Genomic DNA, 23,775 nt, shown 5'->3' with positions numbered 1-23,775 from the left:
CTGCTCATAGACAACTCACATGCTCACCCAAGAATTCTGATGTAGAGGTATAGTGAGACTAATGTTTTCATGCCTGCTAAAATTACATCCATGCTGCAACCCATAGATCAAGGAGTAGTTTTAACCCTCATGTATTGTTATTTAAGAAATACATTTCATAAGGCTATAGCTGCCATAGACAGTGATTCCTTTGATGGATCTGGGCAAAGTAAATTGAGAATCTTCTGGAAAGGATTTACCATTCTAGATGTCATTAAGAACATTACTGGTTCATTGAAAGATGTCAAAATATCCACATTAACAGAAGTTTGAAAGAAGTTGATGGATGACTTTGAGGGATGCAGGACTTTAGTGGAAGAAGTAACTGCAGATGTGGTGGAAAGAGCAAGAGAATTAGAATTAGAAGAGGAGCCTGAATACGTGATTGAATTGCTGCAATCTCATGATGAAACTTTAACCGACGAGGAGCTGTTTCTTATGGATGAGGAAGAAAGTGGTTTCTTGAGATGGAATCTACCCCTGGTGAAGATGCTGTGAAGATTGTTGAAATGACAACAAAGGATTTAGAGTATTACATAAACTTAGTTGATAAAGAAAGTGGCAGGCTTTGAGAGGACAGACCCAATGTTTTTTTAAACATGTTTATTGGAGTATAATTGCTTTACAATGGTGTGTTAGTTTCTGCTGTGTAACAGTGAATCAGCTATACATATACATATATCCCCATATCTCCTCCCACGTGCATCTCCCTCCCACCCTCCCTATCCCAGCCCTCTTGGTGGACACAAAGCACCGAGCTGATCTCCCTGTGCTATGTGGCTGCTTCCCACTAGCTATCTATCTTACATTTGGGAGTGTATATTATGTCCATACCACTCTCTCACTTCAGCCCAGCTTCCCCTTCCCCTTCCCTGTGTGCTCAAGTCCATTCTCCACGTCTGCGTCTTTATTCCTGTCCTGCCCCTAGGGTCTTCATGACCTTTTTGTTTTTTCTTTTAGATTCCATATATATGTGTTAGCATACGGCATTTGTTTTTCTCTTTCTGACTTACTTCACTCTGTAGGACAGACTCTAGGTCCATTCACCTCACTACAAATAACTCAATTTCGTTTCTTTTTATGGCTGAGTAAATATTCCATTGTATATATGTGCCACATCTACTTTATCCATTCATCAGTCGATGGACACTTAGGTTGATTCCATGTCCTGACTATTGTAAATAGAGCTGCAATGAACATTGTGGTCCATGACTCTTTTTGAATTATGGTTTTCTCAGGGTATATGCCCAGTAGTGGGATTGCTGGGTCGTATGGTAGCTCTATTTTTAGATTTTTAAGGAATCTCCACAGTGTTCTCCATAGTGGTGGAATCAATTTACATTCCCACCAACAGTGCAAGAGCGTTCCCTTTTCTCCACACCCTCTCCAGCATTTAGTGTTTGTACATTGTTTGATGATGGCCATTCTGACTGGTGTGAGGTGATACCTCACTGTAGTTTGGATTTGCATTTCTCTAATGATTATTGATGTTGAGCATCCTTTCGTGTGTTTGTTGGCAATCTGTCTATCTTCTTTGGAGAAATGTCTATTTAGCAGACCCCAATTTTGAAAGAAGTTCTACTGTGGGTAAAATGCTTTCAAACAACAGTGCATAGAAATCGTTTCTGCGAAGGAGAGTCCATCGATGCAGCACACTTCACTGTTGTCTCATCTTAAGAAACTGCCACAGCCACCCCAACCTTCAACAGCCACCACCCTAATCAGTCAGCTGCCATCAAAACTGACACAAGACCCTCCAACAGCAAAAAGATTATGGCTCACTGAAGTTTCAGATGATTGGTAGCAACTTTCAGCAATAAAGTATTTTTTAATTAAGGTATGTACATTGTTTTTTAGACTTCATGCTATTGTACACTTAATAGTCTACAGTATAGTGTAACCATAACTTTTATAAGAAGTGGGAAACCAAAGCACTTGTTTGACTCACTTTATTGCAATATTTGCTACGTTGCTGTGGTCTGCAACCAAGCTCACAATATTTCCAGAGTATACCCGTATCTATAATTGAGGCAAGGCTGAGTGAATCAGTAGGAAGAGCAAAGGCCTCAGGTTCAGAAGATGTGGGTTCCAGTCTGGAATCAGCCAATGAGTAGGAGCATGACATGGGGCAGCGTGGGACATTAAGGTCCCAAACCTCAGGTTCCCCATCCCGGGAGTGAGGATTCTTCCCCTCATAGTGTCCTTGTCAGGATGTATTGAAATCACAAGACTGTGTAGGTCACAAAAGTGCTGTAGTCTCAGCCAGGCCTGAAATCTAAGACTCGGTTTCCTTATCAGTAAAGAATGAGTCACAATATGGAGTTTGTAGTTATGTCAAAAGGATTAAGTGTTATGTGTAGATTAAAAGATAAGCCAGTGTCCTATTATGTGCATAATTAATGAGAATATAAAAATGATGATAACTCATCCTGGGTTAATGGAACATTTTGCTTCCTTCCTTAATTTTTCTTTTACTATTTTCCAAATTCATTTAAATGTTTTGAAATATATTTAAGAGTATTCCATGCAGCAAATTATTCAAAAACTTTCAAACCTGGAATTTTACCTCTGGAAGGTTCATTTGGTCTTTGCCATGCAAAACTACGCCTGCTAAAAATCACAGACTCTCGTTGTAGTACTCTCATGGGCTCTTGTAGGGGAAGGAGCATCAATCCACAGCCTCCTCAGCTTCTCTGAACTACACGTTCCGATTGCTGTCTGTGGAAGAACTCTGCATTTCCGTTGCTGAACTGACCTGTGTCCCCAGCATCCCTCTCAAAAGTGGCAGAGAGAATCTGAGGCAACTCTTCAGACAAGATATTTGAAAATTTCAGCGTCTTAAGTCCACTGTGTGATGCTACAGCCTATGAAACATTGTGAGCTCACAGTTTTTGGTCCCCTTTCACATGAAACATGTGTCTGGCGATGGTAAAGGTGGTGGAGTTACTAGATGCCTAGTGGTAATCACACCAGTAGGGTATGTCTGAGACTTCTCACGTGAAGTGAAGTTTAAGCTGAGATCTGAGCCTAAGGAGGCTTTAGCCAGCAGAAGAGGAGAGGGTGGAGACTAGCCAGATATAACAGGAAGGAAATACCCTGTAACCTGGTTTATCCATTTGGAAAATCCAGAGTGGCAATCCCTTACCCAGAAGTTTGTCACGCTGGGAAAACCTTTGTGAAACTTAACAGGACAGTTGTAGAAAGTACCTGAACCCCTTCTGCCCTCCTTGCTCCCACCTCAGGCCTTTACTGACCACCAGCCCTCTAAGAGGAGTCCTATGTTATTACTATGATTTCTATCTGTGAAACCATAGAGAAGAAGAAAGTCGTTAGGCAAAACACTTTGAGTCTGATTTTATTTTACGTGTTCTTCCACCACTCACCATGCAAAGCAACTTTTAATAAATTTTTCTTTCCTCTTCCCAAATTTTCCACTGGAGGAAATTCAGAAATTGGCGGTCCATGATAACTGGTGAGCATATTGTCAACCAAGAAATGCAGAAGGCTGCAGATAAGAAAAATAGTTTTTACTTAGGGTCTTATGAATTATAATTTGTGAGGCACTGATTTGAGTAGCAACTCAAATGTGCTCATAGGGAAACAAAAATGGCAAGAGTTTATAAAGGTGACATATAAAGACATTCCAGAGAAGTTATATAGGTTATCTTTACAGAACTATGATTGGTGCTGGCAGGCATTCAGTCACTTGAGGCACCAGATTGGTTGCCATGCTCTGGTCTCCAGGGAATAACGAAAACAAGTTCCAGTCGGTCTCAGGTTGGCCAGGTCAAAGGTTTATGTTGCATTTGGGGGTAGAAATATGTAAGTCCTACTTCCTTACTAGCCTCCTGGCTCCATTTTCAATCCCTTTGACATAAGTAATCACATTTTGTTGTCCATGGTCCACGTGTCTAGAATTGCAGCTTAGACATCACTCAGCAGGAATCTTTGGAAGGATGGAGGGAGCCAGTTCTCATTCAGAGTGACATTTCTGGAAGATTTTGTGGCAAATGAAGCATTAAGGGTAGCCCACGTACATTAAAACTAGTGGCAAAAACATTTCTTCTGCCTCTCCCTCCCAACTATGATGGGCAACCTATATGTGTGTAATTGAGAGACAAAAGTAATGTGAAAAAGCATATAGATGTAGAAATATACCATTAATCCACACACCTATTATTTTGGTAGTGAAATTCCCAACCAGGTATATACTACTATGCTATAAAATTTTACATCAGTTATTTTTCTGATTTCAAACTGCTATCTTTATAAACTAATGAAGTGCAAGAATGTGTATTCGAGAAAATATTTTTCTATATTATTTTCATCTTGTTACAGAGCAAGATGTACATCCTTGATAGTTTAGTTTATATTCCCCAGATATATTTGTCTGTGTACAGTACTATATAAACAGGTTTACATGATATATATATTCTTCCAAATTTTTCTCACAGTATGTATACACTTTTCCTCATGTTATGTATGTTTATGTGCATATGTAAATATATGTACACACCTACATATTTTTAAAATTGTTTTTTTACTTGTTTAATCTTTATATGTTTGTGATGTATAGATCTTACTTAATTTTTTTCAATAGACTTTGAAAGACACTCTTACTACTAATCAGATTTATTTATGTACGAGAATATTAAACATTTGCCTATAAAATATTTTTCCTATAATTTGCGTTCCTTTCTATGTGACATTTTTGTTTGGGATTGACAAGGTTTTCTTTTTCTAACTTCCCTTCAATTTCTCAAATAAATTTGTAACAGATAAAAGGTTTTTGGGTCACATATGCAGTTTTGAATTCCCCTGGTGTCAATGCCACGCAGATAGGGTACTCAAACAACCCTCTCATCCATGTCTTGGTCTTGGAAGTTCATGATGGAGATAAAATACACTCCCTTAAGCCTGGAGTGCCACAGGGATTGAACTGTGTGGGGGCGGATGTGCTGGGCATGTGGGGCCCAGGTAGAAGCAGAGGAAAGTTAACCTCCACGGAGGGGAGAAAATGATCCCTTCCATGGGATCCCCTCCATGGGAGGGAGAGGCAGAAGAAATGTTTTTGCCACTAGTTTTAACGTACGTGGGCTGCCCTTAACGCTTCATTTGCCACAAAATCTTCATTTGCCACAAAACGATGACTTACAGAATTATTTTAGGCCAGAAGCACTTTACATGGTATCTCCTATAAGCAAACATATGTTCAAATATTTTGGTCTAAAGCCCTTTTCCATTGTGCCCTGAAACTCTCAAGGATTTTTTTTTTTTTTCGGTACGCAGGCCTCTCACTGTTGTGGCCTCCCCGGTTGTGGAGCACAGGCTCTGGATGCGCAGGCTTAGCGGCCATGGCTCATGGGCCCAGCCGCTCCGCGGCATGTGGGATCTTCCCGGACCGGGGCATGAACCCATGTCCCCTGCATCAGCAGGCGGACTCTCAACCACTGCACCACCAGGGAAGCCTTGTTTGTAGATTTTTTGATGATGGCCATTCTGACTGGTGTGAGGTGATACCGTCATTTGCTCTTTGCCATCTGTATGTCTTCTTTTTTTTTTTTTGCGGCACGCGGGCCTCTCACTGTTGTGGCCTCTCCCGTTGCGGAGCACAGGCTCCGGGCGCGCAGGCTCAGCGGCCATGGCTCACGGGCCCAGCCGCTCCGCGGCATGTGGGATCTTCCCGGACCGGGGCACGAACCCGTGTCTCCTGCATCGACAGGCGGACTCTCAACCACTGCGCCACCAGGGAAGCCCCAAAATTCCAATTTTTGACTTGACAGTTTATCTGTGTGGTATGTGCATTTCTGTCTTACACTTCTTTTACCCCAAAATGTTCACACACTTATGTGCAGATTTTTCTTCACCTCTCTCAGTGGCTGGACTTTTCTCAGGGCATAGAGACCCAGGAAGGGATTGTGGACATGGTGTGGAAAATTCCAGAAAGTAGTGGAAAATTCCAGAAATGTCTAACTGATGCACTGGAGCCCAATCTCCTCTCTCCTTCCCTCTGCCTTGAAACCTCTCTGGTCTGGAACTTTCAGAGCGACAATTCCGGCTCTGACCACTAGGGGTATCTATCTACATTGAGGACTTTTTTTTTTTTTTAAAAGGAAAATACATGATTTGTTTTCTTTTACTGTCATTACAGTGACCCACAAAACTCTGCTTGCTATTTCGATTATAGTTTTCAGGTCTGTTCGTTGTTGTTTGGTTCTTGTATTTTTTTTTTGGTATTATCTCTCTGAGGTGGGCTGAGGTTAATTCCAGCCATTTGACTGTTTTCAGAAAATTGTTACTTTGTACTAACTTAAGACAATCTCCCACACTACAGCAATAACTTAGTAAATCTATGCTTGGAGAAGTCATCTTCCATTCCGTGGAGCTCAATTTCAGTCTCTGTTTCCCCAGGTAGCATCTGAATGACCCTAGACAAGCTCCAGCACCTCAGTAAGCCTCAGCAACCTTGGAAAGTTGGTGATTCTGATATCAGAGTCCCCTTGTGAGGAATTCATGAAAGAACAGAGGCAATGTAGCAAGTACAGAGTCTGGCCTACAGCTGGCACGCAGAGTTATCTGGGTTTGCAGAATGAAGGAACACAGTGTAGTGTAGCTGATCCAGAGTCTGGCATACAGAGCTCTCTGTGTTTGTAACCAGAAGTATCAAGGTCCCCTAAGCCTCCTGATTCCAGATGGTCTCCTCTGCAAGGGTGGTACAGTTGGAGAGAGTGCCCTGGGTGTTAGGCTGGTAGCAAACTCAGGGGGCAGTAATTACAGGAAGTTAAGTCTCCTCTGGCCCCCAGGGCTCTCCTCCTCTGTGCCCTTGGGGAAGGGACTTCCTGTTAGGACTCCATCTTGTTTGTGTGGCTCTGACAAAGTGGTTTGGGGCTTGCACTCTCCTTCTTCGGAAGCCCTTCCTGATATTCTCCAAACCTCCAGCTCCAGACCCACAGATTCTCTTCACGAGCAGCCTGTGAGGAGGGTGGTGACAGATCACTGCCTTCAGGCCACCCCATGGGTGAGTTGGTCAGCATGAGACCTTGTCCTCAGATCCCCACAGGGCAGGAGGGGTTCTGGGTTCCCTCCCTAACCCCAACCCACAGGACCCCAACAAGCCGACCCCCCTTTAGAGAAGGCATGCGGAGGGCTCAGGCTCACTATTTCCCACTCTCTTGAGGAAATGGGCCAGGTGGGCTCTGACACACCCGTCCTGATTCCATGTGGAAAACCTCCCCTCTTATGGAAATGGCCATGGCTGAGGTGAATTATTTCCCCTGGCTGAGAAAAAGGCACAAGTCATGTGATCTTCTCAGGTCTAGGATTTGGAGAGTAGGGAGGGTCACCTAGGTGGGGCATGGGATTGTGTAAACTAATATCCCTTGGATGTATATGAGGTGGGGGAGGGGGAGAAAACCCACCATTACCACTGAATATTACATTAACTAGTCAGGGTAAATTGTATTAGTCCATAGAAGCTTACTGAGGCTTGCTTTGTTGCCCAGCATATGATCTATTCTGGAATGTTCGATGAATAGTTGTTATGTGCATTGTTCTATGTCAATTAAATACATTTGTTAACTTAAGTAACATTTTGAAACCTTCTCCCTCTAGCTGGGTTTTTGTCTGCCATTTTGTGCATCACTCAGTGAGCTGTGTTAAAATTTCCCACTGTGACTGTGAATTTGACCATGCTCTATTTCTGTTAGATTTTGCTTTGCATATTTTGGCTCTATTTTAGGACATGCATACAAATTTAGAATTTTATATTAATATCTCCTTATTGCATTGAACCTGTTATCACAAAGAAATCTCCTTCTTTCTCTAGTGATGCTTTTTTCTTTAAAGTGTACCTTTTCTTTTACTAATAGGGTTATACAAGCTTTCTGTAGGTTACTGTGGAAAAGGTATATACATTTTGCCATTTTTTTATTTTCAACTTTTCTAGATGATTAAAATTTGCATGTGTCTCTTTTCAGGAGCATTTGATGGAAGGTTTCTTGTCCAGTCTGATAATAGCTGTCTTTCTATTTGGAATACTAATCTGAAATTTTTAATGTAAAAGTAGATGTAATTTGGTTTATATATACTATCTTACTGTATGTTTATTTTTGCCCCTTCTCAGTTCTTTTGCCTTTCCTCTCCTTTGAAATGATTAACATTTTATAACTATTAAATTGTTACCTCATGTGGCTAGGTAAACATTCTTTTGCCATTCTTGTAGTGTTTACCCTTCAGATTACAATGTACATTTTTGCCCTTTCAGTCTAATGTTAGTTAATTAGTTCTTTAAAACTCCTCAGACAATTAGGGGACCTTGAGACACTTTGATTCCATATACCCTCCAAATTTATTGTCATGCATTTTCCTTCTCTATATATTTAAATCCCCAGAAGAAATTACTATCATTGTGTTATATAGTCAACACTCATTTAAATTTACCTACATATTCACAAATGTGATTAGACTTTCTTTCCTGTATCTACGTGCCTCCACCTGGGAGGATATTTCTTCTGCCCAAAGAAGAGCCTGTAACATTTCTTTGAGTTTGAGTCTTCTGGTCACATATTTTCCGAGTTTTTCTTACATGATGATGAAATGAATGCATATTTTAGGACTGTTTTTCCTTAAAGCATACTTTTTCTCCTATTACAATAATACTGTTACACTGAGTTGATATCTTGTTACTTTTGGAAACTTCTCAACCAATATCTCTTCAAATACCACTTCTCCACTGTTCCCTCCCGTTCTTTCTGGGACTCACATTAACCATGTGTTAGGTATGTTCACTGCATCTCCTTTAATTATCTCCCCCTCGCTTTTGGTATTCTCCATGTTATGTCTCTCCAGGCTCCATTCTGGATCTTTTCATTGGACCTATCCTTCATATCTCTAATTCTTCCGTCAGGCAGGGAGGTCACATTTGACCCTTGAAACATCACACCAGGGTAGATTTCAGGGTAGGTTTTATTGTGTCCCAAGAGCCGAGCAGAGAAGAGAGAGTTAGAGATGAAAAGCCACTTGTCCCAGGTCACATAACCTGATCCAAGCAGAGCAGGGACTAACATCACAGACTAAACCCTGGGTCCAGACCCTTTCCTCTGTGCTTGTTTTCTTCTTGGCTGTGAATGCTGCCCACCTCTCATTTCCTGAGAAGCAGAAACACAATGAAGTTTCTAAGCCTTTTTTTAGCACTGTGATACATTTCTCTTTAGATTATAAAGCCAGTGATATTTCTTCATTAGCCATGAGAACTTTCCCAGGAATTTTTCTGGTACTGGGCCCATTGATGTGTTGTTCTTAATTTCAGAGAACATTGATCAAGTGAACAATTTACAAAGAAAAGCAAGATGCCGGGGTATTTACCGAAGGAGACACAACTACTGGTCTCAACAGGCCACTTCCCAGCAGCAGCAAGATAGAGAATCACTAAGAAGTGATGCTCACGTGGACACCCAAGCAAGATAGTAAGTGACGAGGCAGCATGGCTGACCAGTATGAACCAGTGAAAAACAAAACCTTGTAGTTAAATATGTCATTCTTCTCTCTAACCTGGAAGAGTGAGGAATGATGGGATCAGGTTAACGGTTGAGCAGTCTTTATTGTAGCTCTGCTATCATTGGGGAAAATGTAGAGAAGACTTCCCAAGACTATACGGACCACTTTCTTCTCTCCACTTCCCCACAGTGCTCCCTATGCCATTCCATCCTGTCATCGGAGAGGCAATTTTCAGGAACAAGACGAAACCCATGTTAACAAGGAGACAGAGCAAAAGCCTCCAGAGAGAAGAATGGAGAGAAACAGGCAGGATGAGACCTTGGGGAGCTGGTTCAAGATCAGAGTGAGTGTGCTGGCTAAATGGACCTAACATGTAGAAGAAGATGACAGAGAGAGTCATGTTGGGCGCGTGTAGAGATGCTGGGAACTTTTCTCTCGTGGCAGTGGAGTTGGTAATCTGTCTTGTTATTACTAGGAGTTAACTTCCTAGATCATGTGAGGGCAGGTTCAGAGAAGCAATATAAAGGGAGCAGACTGACTGCAGGGAGCATGGGAGAGGCTGTCTAAAAGCAAAGGAGGAAACTACTGCCAAGGAGATGGAGCAACTCCACACCAGAAGACGCAGTTTGGCTCAAGCTGAGTGTGGGAGGAGGTTGAGTCTCTGGGGTCCTCGTCAGAGGGGCGGGCTAGGTCTGCCTTAGGTAAGATCTCTTAGAACTTTATAAAAGTAAGTACATGTGAAAGATATGAAGTCGATTATTTCAGGAAAAGTATTTAAATGGAAAGAAAGGGTATTTAGGAAGTCCATGTCTGGTGTAAAAGTTAGCGATAACAGATATTGTCCTATCTTAAGAAATTACCTAAAGCCTGAAAAAAGGTCCTAAAGCAAGACACAGCTGGGTCTTATCTTACCCTTGGATTCCATTGTATCACTTTTCTTTCCCCAATTATTTCTTTGGCTCCTAGATTCCCTTCGGTATTAAATATGAAGAGAAGTGGCTGCTGAATTTGATTCAGAAGCAATGCAGTGTCCCCTTCACCCCAGTCAAAGTAAGAGAGGACATTGAGGCCGATGAGAGGAAACGGGGTAGATGGCAGGCCCAGATGAGAAATGGCTCTGGTCTCATATTATGCTTCTCTTGTCACTCTCCCTACAGTTTCACTATGAGAAAATGCAGGCCCAGTTCTTCGTTGAGAATGCCAACATTGCCTTCGCACTGAAGAATGTCAACGGCAAGATTTACAATGAGGCTAATGAAAGGGTATGTATCAAGGGCATGAGCAGGGCTAGCTGGGGGCAAGAGGGCAGGACAGGGGCATGGTCTTGCTTGATCCCAGGGCTCAGATTTCCTGGAGCTTACCCAGCCCCTCTTGTGTTCTCAACAGATATCTATCTTTGTTGATCCCTGTGATGCACCCCACTCTGTGCTGAAGGAGCTGAGGTCAGAAAAGGTGGAGCAGATAAAGGTAATGCAGACTCAACACAACCTGTGCACTCACAGCCAGACCCACCTATTGCCCCCGATCACCACCTCAGCCTCAGGCCCCTGAACCCCATCCCTAACTCTGCAGCTGCCCGTGAAGGAACAATATGATGCCTCCCAGCAATCTCTTGACATCCAGAGAGTCCGCTCTGACCCTGGTATGGCTACAGCAGTAATTGTAGAGCAGGTGAGGGCAGAGGGGTCTGGCTGGAAAGGATACTCAGGAATGGTAACTCGGGGAGGGGTTGGTGCTGGAGCTGTACCAGCCAGGAGCCTCTCAGCCCCCGTTTCCCTCCTCCTGTCTTCCTGGAGACTTGATGACCCCTGATACTGGAATGGCACGAAACCCTAGAACTGGCATGGCCGCCTCCCTGCAGATCCGTCCAGGGAATATGCCCAAGGTGAGGACCTTAGACCCGATGTTGGAGCAGGTGGTGATGGTGGGAGAGATTAGGTAGAAGAGGCAGATTTGTCTCAGGTATCCCCTGCTGGGGTCCTCACTCTAACTCTTTCCTCATCATAGCTTTTGGCCTTGGACCTGAGCAATAAGAAACCCTACCAGCTGCACAGCCTGTCCAACACTATGCCGAATGCTTCCAACACCAAGAACTTGAACCTCTCCAACACTGAGGTGAGGTGTGGTACCCAGATCCGTCTTTGAAGGGAAGGTGGGAAGGCTCATGTGGTGGTGACAGAGGAAGGGAAATGGATTTGTAGGAAAAGGAAGCGACTAGGGGTGCACGGCCATCCTGGCTCTGTTTCTCTGGCCCATGTGGTTCCTCCTCATAATCACAGGTGAAGTCTGCAGGGGAGATGGACAAGGGTGAGCGGCTGGAGCCAGAAGGGATGTGTGCAGACAGAAGCCCCCTGTGCACCACCTTCCCTGATATGTCAACCAACATAAGGTCAGATGCATCCTCTGTCACCCGGTGGCAGCCTGAGCTACTCCCGAAAGTGCCCGTTTGCAAGGGGCAGCTGACGTGGACCTCAGGGAGGACTACAGGCCCTATGCTCTCCTCTCTGCATCACAAAGCTGCCAAAGTTTCAACCAGCACCCAGTGGGCCCCCAGCCCAACATGTGCATATTTTACATTCTTACGTGCTGTGTCTGAACCATTCTGGGGCAGGTGAAGAGCTGCAAATGGGGCGCCATTTCTCCTTTTTCCTCTCTTCTTCCCTTACCCCCACCACGGAAGAGCTTCTTTCCCTTCCCTTTGTTTTCTCTCTCTCTCTTGTGTCTAGGCCCATATGTCTCTCTCATCTATCCCCTCGTACCTTCACTCCCTTTCTGTCTTCATCCCCCTCCATCTCCCTCCCTGAGCCCCACCTCACTCACCTCCCTGCCCCAGCACCCTGGGCCATCCAAGGGGGGAGTCCAGGTCTTGGTCCAGGTCTTGGCAGAGTGCTGGACCGCCAGTGAGGTAGCAGAGCCTCGGGCACACACCCCATTCCCTCTTCTCTCCACAGCCTTCAGTGGGGCCCTGGAGGAAGGAAGGGAGGGGAAGGAAGCCCTGAAGCATGGGTTTGAAATGCTGGTCCCAGTGGCACTGGAGAAGAGAGTCCAGGCAGTCTGTGGGGGAGCTACCCAGGGGAAGGAGAGGAAGGGAGGGAGGGAGGTGGGGAGGGAGGTAGGGCCTGCTCTCCCTCTGTGTCAGTCAATGGGGGACGTGTTCAGGGCCCTGGAAGCCTGGGACGCTGTGGTGTGGGTGTACTTGCTCCCATGAGGAGGAGGGTCACCTCCACAGTTTCACTGACTTTTCTGTTTTGTCTTGATTTTGGCAGCTCCATCCTGGAATTGTTCCCCAAGTTACTAACCTTGGTAAGTGTATTCCTTGTTCACTGACTCCTCTAACTGGCACTGACAGCACCCACAAACTACTCTGAACCCCATTAGGTCTTGCCCCAGTTACAGTTTTGAAACTGACCCTTCAAAGTCCTGGGTGGAGGGGGATGGTACAGTCCCTGTGGGAACCTGACAAACGCTCTGGATCTTCTACAAGCGCATTCTTCATAGGCTTTGGGGAATCCATGGTGATGATCCAAACTGTAGTCCTGCCCTTGGAATTTCCAGGGCCCTTTCACCACTGACCTCTGACCCTCACCCTCTCTTGGGCCCATCCTTTTCCCTGATCATCCAGCACCACCTCCTGGTCTGCACTGCTGACATCCTCTTCTCTTCCCCAGGATGACCAGGAGACATCCGCACTGGCTAAGTGTGGTATTGAAGCCTGCAAGCGCTTACCAACCTGCAAGGTGAGGACGGAGGATCAAGCCGGGTTTTAAGTGGTGCCTGAGAAGGGGGTGTCAGCCATGGTCCTGAGGACTGTTTTGATTCCAGGGAAGCTACTTTGGTTCTGATGAGCTGAAAAGCCTAGTCCTGCAATTCCTGAAGCAGTAAGTACCTCAGGGAAGCTGAGCAAGGGGGGAAGGGCTAGGACAGGTGAGGCCACCTAAGCACAGGTCTGCTCAGGGGAGTTTTCAAGTCTCATTTGAGGTCCAGACCACAGAGATAGACTGTCTTCATTTCTCCTCCTTAGGTACTACTTGATCCATGACTATGGAGACAGACAGGTTCTCGCGGGTGCTTATCACGAGGAGGCCTGCTTCTCCCTGACGATTCCCTTCCACCCCGAGGACCCAGCCCCGTGAGTATCACGGCACAGGCTGTGCTCCCGGGCCATGTGGCTCCCCAGCAGACACAGGCCAGCTGCTGCAAACACCCACCACCCACTGTTGCTCTCTGTCTCCTAGAAGCAGCTTGTGCGAGTATTTCAAGGACAGCAGGAATATGAAGAAGCTCAAGGACCCCCGTGAGTGTGTGATGGGAAGACTGGGTGGGAAAGGGTGGTGAAGGAGTCAATCATAGGGCCCAGGGCGTGGCAGCCCCTGACCTTCGCTCGCTTCCCCTCCCCTCACAGACCTGCGGGTCCAGCTGCTGAAGCACACAAAACGTGTCATTGTGCACACTCTCTGTGTGTTGCCCAAGACTCAGCATGACTTCAGCTCCTTCGTGGTGGACACGTGGTTCCAGACGGTGAGCGCCTGCTTCTTCCCTAGGGTGGGCCCAGGAAGCCGCAGGTGGGTGGGAGGTGGAGGTGGTGACTGGGCGCCTGGGCACTTCCCTTTCAGGAAACAATGCTCTGCTTCTCCGTCAGCGGGGTGTTCAAGGAAGGTGAGTGTGTGTAAACCCCCAGCGCAGATGCCCCACTGCTGCCTCCCCCTGGCCAGGCTCACACCCAGAACCACTCAGCTTTCCTGACCCCTTCCCTTCCCTTCACTTTCTTTCCCCTTCCGTTCCCTTCCCTCCCCTCCCCTCCCCTACTCCTCGCCTCCCCTTCCCCACTGTGTTCTCCTGCCCTCAGGCTTCCCACAGACAACCCCGGTCTGAGCTGTGTCCATGCCTGTCTGCCCTGCACACCCTGGGCATTGAGGGCACAGGCTGTGGATTTTGGTGGCTCTCATCCCAGATTCTTACTCTGAGAACTTGGGCCATTACTCAACCTCTCGGTTTCCTCATTTGCAAAATGGGGTAGTAGTATCCACCTCTTGGGCGGCTGTGAAAAATGCATCCTGTGAACTTGTGCAGTGGTCGTCTGGGGCCCTGTCACTGGGTGCAGACTGCTCCTATAGATGCCCTCCCCATTCCCGACACCCTGGCCCCCGTGAACAACTGCCCTCTCAGCATGAGTGTCCAGTCACACCCTGACTGGGGACCGCTGTGTGAGGGTGTACAGCACACGCAGCTGTAAGGGGTATTGTAATTTGTTTGCTGTTGAAGTGGAAGGAAGTTCTCAGGGCTGTGTGCGTGCCTTCACCCGGACCTTCATTGCTACCCCTGCCGGATACGCCAGGTGAGAGCCCTGTTGTGGGCGGGAATGCCCATCCCCGCCTGGGCTCAGCGGCGTGGGAATGTGGTGGCAAAGACCTTAGGTTTACTCAGTATTGTGGAAAGCCAGCAGGGGGATCCCAGGAGCAGTGTAGCCTAGTGGTTAAGAAGAACATGGGCCTGGAATCGGCCTATGCGTTCACTCCTTGACCCAGCACTCACTCGCTGTGTGACCTTGGTCAAGTCACATGACCTCTGTGTGACTCAGTGTCTTCTTCTGAGAATGGGGATCACACTGCCCACCCCTTGCACTGTGGTAAAGGGTAAACACGAAATTGCCCCTGGGTTGGGGATAAACCTATAAATCAAGAGAAGGTGGTAGACAGTCTTTCCAAAGGTGGGCTCTGCGGGGAGGGGCAGAGGTACCAGTCAAGGAACCTGGGAGACAGACACAGGAGGGACGTGGAAGGAATCTGGTTGCTGAGTGCCAGTGGGAGCAGAGTCAGTGTTGGGGGTGTGGGTGTGCATCCATCAGTTGTCTGAGGGCCCATTTTTCCTTCAGTCTGTGCATATTGAATGACGAGCTGTTTGTGAGGGATGCCGACCCCAGTGAGACCCAGAGTGTGTTCTTCATCCCACTGTCTACACCCACCTCCAGCTCCATGCACCCTCTCTCCCAGCAGCAGCAGGACATCATGCAGGCATCCTCCACCCCATCTGAGATGAACCGCTAGTGGTCTCAGAAGTGAGTGCTGGGGTTGCATGGGGATAGGAGGGAGCTGGGAGGAGTAGAGGGGTGATTAATGGGAATTTTCAGGTAGCTATTTTAAATCTATTTTTCCTTACAAACGTTTACTTGTGAGAAATACCCTAATTTCATACTAATACATTTCCATGTATTGTAAAATACAGGTATCCTATCTTATATGCTGTTTTGAAACTTCTTTTATTATTAGTGCCAGCATAGTTTCTTCTCAGTATATGTGAAGCTACATTATTCTTTCTAAGATCAATATATTAAACAATTGAATTCCAGGAAGCCATAAGCTGTTATTGATAGGCATTTAGCTTTTCGCCTCTTTTTCAGCATTACATGCAGTGGCATCTGCTCATTCTGGTACATACATGTTGGTAAACTTGAAGGCTTGCTCTTGTAGCATAGATGTAGCAGTGAAGTTGTGTGGTCAAGTGTCTCCAGTTTGGTCCTAAGGGAGGTCATCTATCCTCCCCCACTAGAGGTGCTTTCAGTACAATGACTAGACTATACCAGAGCTAAAAATTTCTTTACTCTTCAAAAAGTGAATTCTGAGAATTCAGAGATAAGAAGAAATAGACCTCTAGGGTTTCAGGAAGGTGAAGGTGGACAGAAGTCAGGTGCCCTGGGGTTGACACTCACGGCTGCTGGCTCTGCTGACATCCCAATTCTTTCTCTTTACTTTCTTCAGTCCAAGGGCAAAATTCTAGATGTGACCCTCATCCACTGACCTGGGATCTTGAGAACAAATTTCTGCAAAGGAGCCTTTAGATGTCAGTTTCATCCTCATCGTATTTGTCACCTCTCTTCTCTTAACTGAAGCCATATCCATGACTAAGCTTGCAGTCCAGCTAATCAGGAAGCCAAAGTTTACCGTGTAGGCCTGCCCATTGGTTTTTATTTTTCCAACGCATGATCCTTGTTCATCTTTATATTAAAGAGTAACATTGCACATTGTATGCTGTGTGTCTTGTATTGCTTTTCCCCTGACCCAACCATGAGTTAGTGGGGCCAGGACCAAAAGGTCCCATCTCCCACATCATCCCTGGCAGTCTCTAGCATTTATATCCAACCTACACAGTGCTTGAAAATTATAGAGTAAGGACTCCATTCCTGGACAACACTAAAATCCACGCTTTGCCTCCCGATAACCTTCTCCCCACCACTTCAGTACTCACAAGTTGTGACCGTTCTGATGTTCACTTCTAAAAACAAATATAAGGGATTTAGCAAGTAAAGTACCATATTTACTCCATTAATTATGGATTTCTTAATTATTTAACAGGTCTAAAACTGTGTTAACATATTTATTAGTTTCTTAGGTTCTGTACCTAAGACTATTTTCCCCACAACTCCAGTGTTGTTTTTTTTAACTTTTATATTTTGAAATAATTATTGATTTACCAAAAGTTGCAAAAAATTGTGTAGAGAGGTCATGTATACCCATCACTCACCTTCTCCTAATGATAACACCTTGTATTATTTTAGTACAGTATCGAAACTTAGAAATGGACATTGGTAGAATTCACTGAGCTTACCACAATTTCGCCATTTTACATGCACTCATTTGTGTGTTAGAACACTTGTGTATAATACTTATATATTTAATAATTCCATGCACTTTTACCAGCAGTGTAGGTGTTCTATCACCACAAACAAGATCAAAAACTGTTTCATCACCACACGTTTCCCTCATGTTAGCCTTTATAGCCACACCCACCTTCTTCCTGATCCCACATCCCTAAACTCTGTCAAACACTATTATAACTTCCTAAATGTCATAGAAATGGAATCATATAGTACACTACCTTTAGGAATGGATTTCTTTCACTCAGCATAATTCTCCTGAGATCCATCCAAGTTGTAAAGTGTGTCTATCGTCTGTTCCTTTTTATTGCTGAATAGGATTCCACGGTGTGAATGTACCACAGTTTGCTTACCCATTCCCCCGTTGAAAGACATCTGGGCTATTTCCACTTTTTAACTATTGTGAGTAAAACTGTGATGAACTTCATGTAAAGGTTTTTGTGTAAACATAAATTTTCATTTCTCTGGGTAAATTGCCCAGAGTGCAACTGCTGTATCATTTGGTAATCGCATGTTTCGTTTTGATAAACCTGCCAAATTGTTTTCCAGACGGCCTGTACCACTTTGCATTCCCTTTGGCAATGTGTGAGTGACTCAGTTTATCCAGTGTTGCCTGCATTTGGTTTTGTCACTCTTTTTTTCAGCCATTCTGATAGGTGGGTTTAACATTTCATGGTGCCTTTAATTTGCATTTGCATGATGGCTAAAGATGTTGAATAGCTTTTCCTAAGCCCATTTGCCCTCTGTTCATGTCTTTCATCCATTTTATAATTGGATTAAGAGGCAAGAAGTTACCTCTAGAGAGCTGCCCTGGCTCTGGCTAACAGGCAGAGTAAGAGAATGTGAGGCCCCTCGAGACTCACTTTTCTTGACAGGGAGGGCAGAAGTGGGGCTGAAGCTATTAAATGTTCCTCAAATTAGGACTGAACTTGGATATGGAACAGGATTAAGAGGTGGGGGCATCTCTGGGTCCATCTGTGGAGATCTGGATAGGGCAGAAAAAGACGGGGGATATGGGGTAGAGGAAACACAGTGGAAGGAGGGAGATACGGGGGGATGCCTTCTAAACGATGCTAGATTCATCACTCTCAGCCTGCTCAATGGAGTGCAAGAAACTATTCTCCTAGACGTGTGGTTTTCAACTCTGGATATCCATTAGGATCCCCTCGAATGCTCAGATTCAACCAACTGAATCAGAGCCTCTAGGGATAAGCCCAGTCATCAGTATCTTTAAGGTTCACCCCAGTTGATTCTAATGAGCTGTCAAACTTGAAAACCTTATCTGATGGTGTATTAGTTTGCTATGGCTACCATAACAAGACACCACAGGCTGAGTAGCTTAAACAACAGAAATTTATTTCTCACAGTTTTAAAGGTTAGAAGTCCAAGATCCAGGTGTCCACAGGTTTGTTTTCTTCTGAGGCCTCTCTCCTTGGCTTGCAAATGGCCTCCTTCTTACTCCTTCTTCACATGGCTGTCCCTTTGTGCACACACCCTGGTTTCTCTTTATGTGTCCTAAACTCCTCTTATAAGGAAACCAATCATATTGGATTAGTGTCTACCCTAACGGCCTCATTTTAATTTAATCACCTCTTTAAAGGCCCTGTCTTCAAACACAGTCACATTCTGAGGTACTAGGGGTTAAAGCTTCAACATATGAATTTGGGTAGGACACAGTTCAGTTCACAACAGATGGTATGAGAAATACCTGGGTCTGAGAAATTCATCTCCCTTTTAGCCACCTTCCTGGAACTACTATACAACACTTCTGCCATCACCTCAATAGGTAGAAGTTGGTCATGTGACCATTCTTGGCTGCAAAGGAGGCTATAAATGTGGTCTTTTACTGGAAACATTACTGTCCCAAATAAATTTAGGATTCTTTTATTAAGAAAGAAGGCGACTAGGTATAGAACATAGGCTACACTTTCATACCCAAGGCAGCTAGAAGCACCACGTCAATTATCATGTCCTTTCTACCCAGCTTTCCAACCACAGTTTTCATGGGTTTAAACAAAACTGCTGCTTCAGAGACACCTGAGCTCACTCTCCCATCCTCCCAAATCCCATGTCCCAGACTATGCCTGAGTCCTCACAACTTAGCATGCTTAATCTACGTCATTCACTCACTCAGTCATTCATTCAACAAATATTTATTGGTTACCAATGATATGTGAGGCACTGTGATAGGCACTGGAGATAAATCAGAGAACCTGACAGACAGGGTCATGGTTCTCATGGAGCTCACATTCTACAGGGGTTGATACACTCAAGATTTAAGAGCCATTAAGAAAATAATATGGGAAAATGTGACAGAGAATGACTAGGGTGGGGAAGGCAAGGAAGGATTTTCTGAAGACGTAACTTAGATTTAATATTCAAATAACAAGAAGTACACAGTCAGCAGTGGGAAGATATAGGACCTGAGCCCTCGAGGCAGAGGGAAGAGCAAGACGAAAGGCCCTAAGATATGGGCAAGCTTGGCAGTTTTAAGGAACAGCTTGTATGCCAGTGTGTATTGGGAGGACAGTGTTAGAAAATGAGGTGAGAATGGTAGCAGGGGCCCAAACAGAAGGTCCTGTGGGCCATAGTAAGGACTCTGGGTTTTGTTCTTATTATGATGGAGCTATTGGGTGCTTTCTGAAAGGAAGGGAATTATTATTATAATCTACTTTATTAAAGCTCATTCTAAATGTTCCTTGGAGGACAGACGGAAATAGAGCAACTGTAATATCAAGAGACAAGATTAGGAGGCTACTACACACATGACAGTGAGAGGTTACAGTCTCGTAGACCGCAGTCGTAGCAATGGAAGGGGTGAGATGGGGTTTGAAATGAGATGTATCTTGGAAGTACTGAACTTGTTGATGAAGTCCACATTTGTGGTAAGGATAGAGAGGAATTAAGTGTGTCTCTTGGAATGTGGATTTTTGCAGCTGGGTTAGGGCGGTTTTCTTCGATGGGGAAATGAATGGAGGACCAGCTTCGGTGCAATGCCAGGAAACTGACCGTTCTGTTTTGACCATGTCGTTTGTGGAGCCTATGAAATATCTGGGTGGGGAGCATGTGGTTGGATGTATAAGTCAGGAGATCCTGAGAACATTCTTGGCTGTGGCAAAAAAAAAAACCCAAAACAAAACAAAAATCAAGCATGCAAGCAAACACACGAAAAACCCAACTGTACAGTTCAATCTGAAAATACAGGTTGATTCCACATATGAGCATGACACAGCTCTAGATTCTGGAAGGGATACAAAGACATATTAAAAGCCAACTTCACTGAGCTATAATTTGTGTTCAACGTAATGCATCCATCTTTTTTTCTTTTTTTTTTTTGGCTGTGCTGTGCGGCTTGCAGGATCTCAGTTCCCCAACCGGGGATCGAACCTGGGCCCCTTGCAGTGAGAGCACCGAGTCCTAACCACTGGACTTAGCTGTAAGCCTAAGGCTCTGACCTGCCAGGGGCTACGAACTGTCAGAGAATAAAGATATATGTGTGGAATATAACTATCATTCATCCACTTATTCATCCATTCAAGCGCCTAGTGCATGTCAAGCTTAGTGCTAAGAAGGGAAGATAGGACCATGAACAAATTCAGACAATGTCTCTGTCTTCCAGAAGATTAGGAGTCGAAATAGAGAACTGCAAGTGGCTCTGGTTGCTAAATAGTAAGGGAGGTATTTGGTGAGATAATTGGGCCCCCAAAAGGTCTAACCCCAGTGCACAGATGCAACTCTTTCCCTTCTGCATGCCTCATTGACAATGCTGTGGCATGACCTAGAACATAGAGCTGTTAGAATAGAATGAGCCTGAACATTCTGTGCATAAATGGCTGAGGAAACAGCTTTCCAAACCTTCCACCCAGCAATCAGCCCTGATTATGTGCAGAAGTAGATCTCAATTTCATTTAATTCTCACAGTTGGAGTTGTATGACTAATTATTTTGTCTCTGTATCTAATTAAGAAGCTGAGGATAAGAAGGGTGAAGTATCTTGGAAGAAAATGGCAGATCTATTGATAATAGGAAAGTGTTAGATTTTAAGCTGTGAGCTACTAACTAGTGTGGAATACTAGTTCCCATCCTTTAGGTCCAGGCTGAGGTAGTAGCAATGCAAATTTCTCAGGCAAATGCCTGGGATTCATTGGCCATTGGAGAATTTTAGGAACTGGAGAAGCTATAGGAAAATGAAAGCCTAACATACCATCCTCCTGCCTGCTCCGCATCATTGCTCCTGCCTCTGCTCTCTTGTTTTCTATGATAACGTCATCTTAACATTAGGTTTTGTTTTTGACTGAACTGTGTTCTCCCAAAATTCATATCCTGAAGCCCTAATTACCAGTGACTCAGAATGTGACTGGATTTGGAGATAGGGCCTTTAAACGGTGATTAAGTGAATTTAAGGCTGTTAGGGGAGACGTTAATCCCATCTGACTGGTGTGCTTATAAGAAGAGGAGTATAGGATACACAGAGAGACAGCAGAAGTGTGTATACAAAGAGGGACAACCATGTGAAAAAGCAGCAAGAAGATGGCCATCTTCAAGCCAAGGAGAGAGGCCTTAGAAGAAATCACCCCTGCTCACACCTTGATCTTGTACTTCCAGCCTCCAGCACTGTGAGAAACAAATTTCTGTTGTTAAGCCGCTTAGTCTGTGGTATTTTTGTTGTGGCAGTCTGAACAGTCTAATACAGGCATTATGAACGTGTTTCAGTAGTTCATGAAGCAGGTAGAGTAGACTGTCAGAAAGGATGACAATAAAGTGATGGTAAAAAATACCAATGATCAGTAAAACTGAAAGAAACGTGGTTAATTTGTATTACTCTCAGGCAAAATAGACATCAAGCGATTGCAACCAAGAAGGCTACTATCAAATCATGAAAATGTATTAAGAAGATAACAAATTCTGAACTTACATTCACCTGATAACATATCTTCAAAAACATATATAGCAGTAAGTAACAAAGTTACAAGTAACAGAAAGTAAAATCCACTTTTGTGTATACGATAAGGAAAGATACTTGCTTATATAACTGAGAGCCCAGAGGGAGAGGAGACTTTAGGTTAGTTGATCCAGTGGCTCAAAGATATAAAGACTCAGGCCCAATCTTGAACCAATGACTGTGGCTAGGGACATAGGATTATTGCGTGAGATCTAGAGTAACTCTGGTCTCACCCTTGGAACTAGCAGGCAAATTCCCCCCAAACATGTGACTGATTGTATGAGGGAGGAAAGGCACTAATGAAAATTTGAGACCACTTAGGAAGATGAGGAATATATATTGCATAGGTAAACAAAATTATCACCTTCAGGCACCATTTGAAAGCACAATTATCAACATAAGCATAAAACCCACAGTACTGAAGCTCAAATGGTTTTCAACTACTATGTCTTTCCGGGTAACAAATACTTCTATTCAGGAAATACCTACATTGAATTAGTGAATGGGGAGCTACAAAGCACTAGAGCTCTCACCCCTGCAGTAAGTTTAGGAAGAACCACAAAGGCATCCATGGCAGCGTACTGAAATCTCTTTTTCTTTCTCAAATTTTTGACAAAGCTTTCTCTTTACTCTCGTACTTTGATATTATTGTGTCAGGATAGTTTGACTAGAAGGGAATGGATTCTTTATAGTTACAATTTTATCAAGTATTACCATTCTGTACACATACAACACAGAGTTCATAAAGGTATGAAAGGTGAGAAGCAAGAAAATTGTCAACATTTATGATCAGCAACAATTTTCTTTAAAGAGCACCATTAAATTTCAATATGGAATATCTTTAAAAGCTTCAAGCTTTTAGAAGAAATTCAGTCTCATGAAAATGTAATGAAATTAAAGAACATCTTCTGTTAATGTACATATTTGTAAATATGCAAAAAGGAATATTCCTCTGGGAACACTAGCCCAAGAACCACTGCAGCCCTGCCGCCTGGCATACCAGGACCCAGCCCATACACCAACAGGCTGGCACCAGCTCTGGGACACATTGGGCCCCTCAACCAGCTGCTCCTGGATCTGGCCCCACTCACCAGTGGGATGACGCCATCTTTAGGACACCCCCGACCCCATACCCAGCCATGTCAGGAACTGGCCCCACACACCAGCAAACCGGCACTAGCTTCAGGAATCCAAGGCCCTGCAGTCAGAGACCCAGGAACCTGGCTCTGCCCACCAGCGAGCCAGCACTAGCTCCAGGACTCCCTGGGCCACAGCCCCACCCACCAGCAGGCCAACACCAGTTCCAAGACACCCCTCAGCCAGCTGCCCTGGGATCCAGCCCCACTCAACAGTGGGCCAACACCAGCTTTTGGACACCCCCAAACCCGGCAGGCAGCCATGTGGAACTGGCCCTGCCCACCAGCAGGCTGACACTAGATACAGGACCTCTAGCCCCACCACCACCCACTGCAGAGCCTAGCACCACCCACCAGTGGGCCAGCGCTAATCCCGGGACTTCCTGGGGCACTGCAGCCAGCAGCCTCATGACCCAGCCTCACTCGCCAGTGGCCACCAGCCTCTGCACAAGGCAGGGCCTGGCAACCCACTGGACCAGGGGCCAGCCACACCTACCACACCACCCACAGTAG

The 23,775-nt window shown here is 44.8% G+C and overlaps 1 protein-coding gene across 1 annotated transcript; it reads left to right on the top strand.

Moving 5' to 3' along the window:
• Positions 1-321: 321 nt before the first annotated feature.
• LOC136142211 (nuclear RNA export factor 3-like) lies at positions 322-23,775 on the top strand. Its single transcript, XM_065900230.1, is given in 21 exon segments — positions 322-493; positions 9,347-9,503; positions 9,724-9,877; positions 10,501-10,584; positions 10,692-10,796; positions 10,921-11,001; positions 11,107-11,176; positions 11,331-11,419; positions 11,542-11,649; positions 11,814-11,923; positions 12,801-12,837; positions 13,203-13,271; positions 13,357-13,412; positions 13,556-13,663; positions 13,770-13,828; positions 13,937-14,052; positions 14,148-14,190; positions 14,797-14,869; positions 15,407-15,589; positions 20,805-20,863; positions 23,192-23,775. Coding segments are annotated over 21 exon segments (2,517 nt in total).

This window comes from Phocoena phocoena, chromosome X, assembly GCF_963924675.1.
Source record: "Phocoena phocoena chromosome X, mPhoPho1.1, whole genome shotgun sequence".
NCBI lineage: Eukaryota > Metazoa > Chordata > Mammalia > Artiodactyla > Phocoenidae > Phocoena > Phocoena phocoena.
The sequence above is the reverse complement of the archived record's forward strand: the minus strand, read 5'-3'. Positions and strand labels throughout refer to the sequence as shown.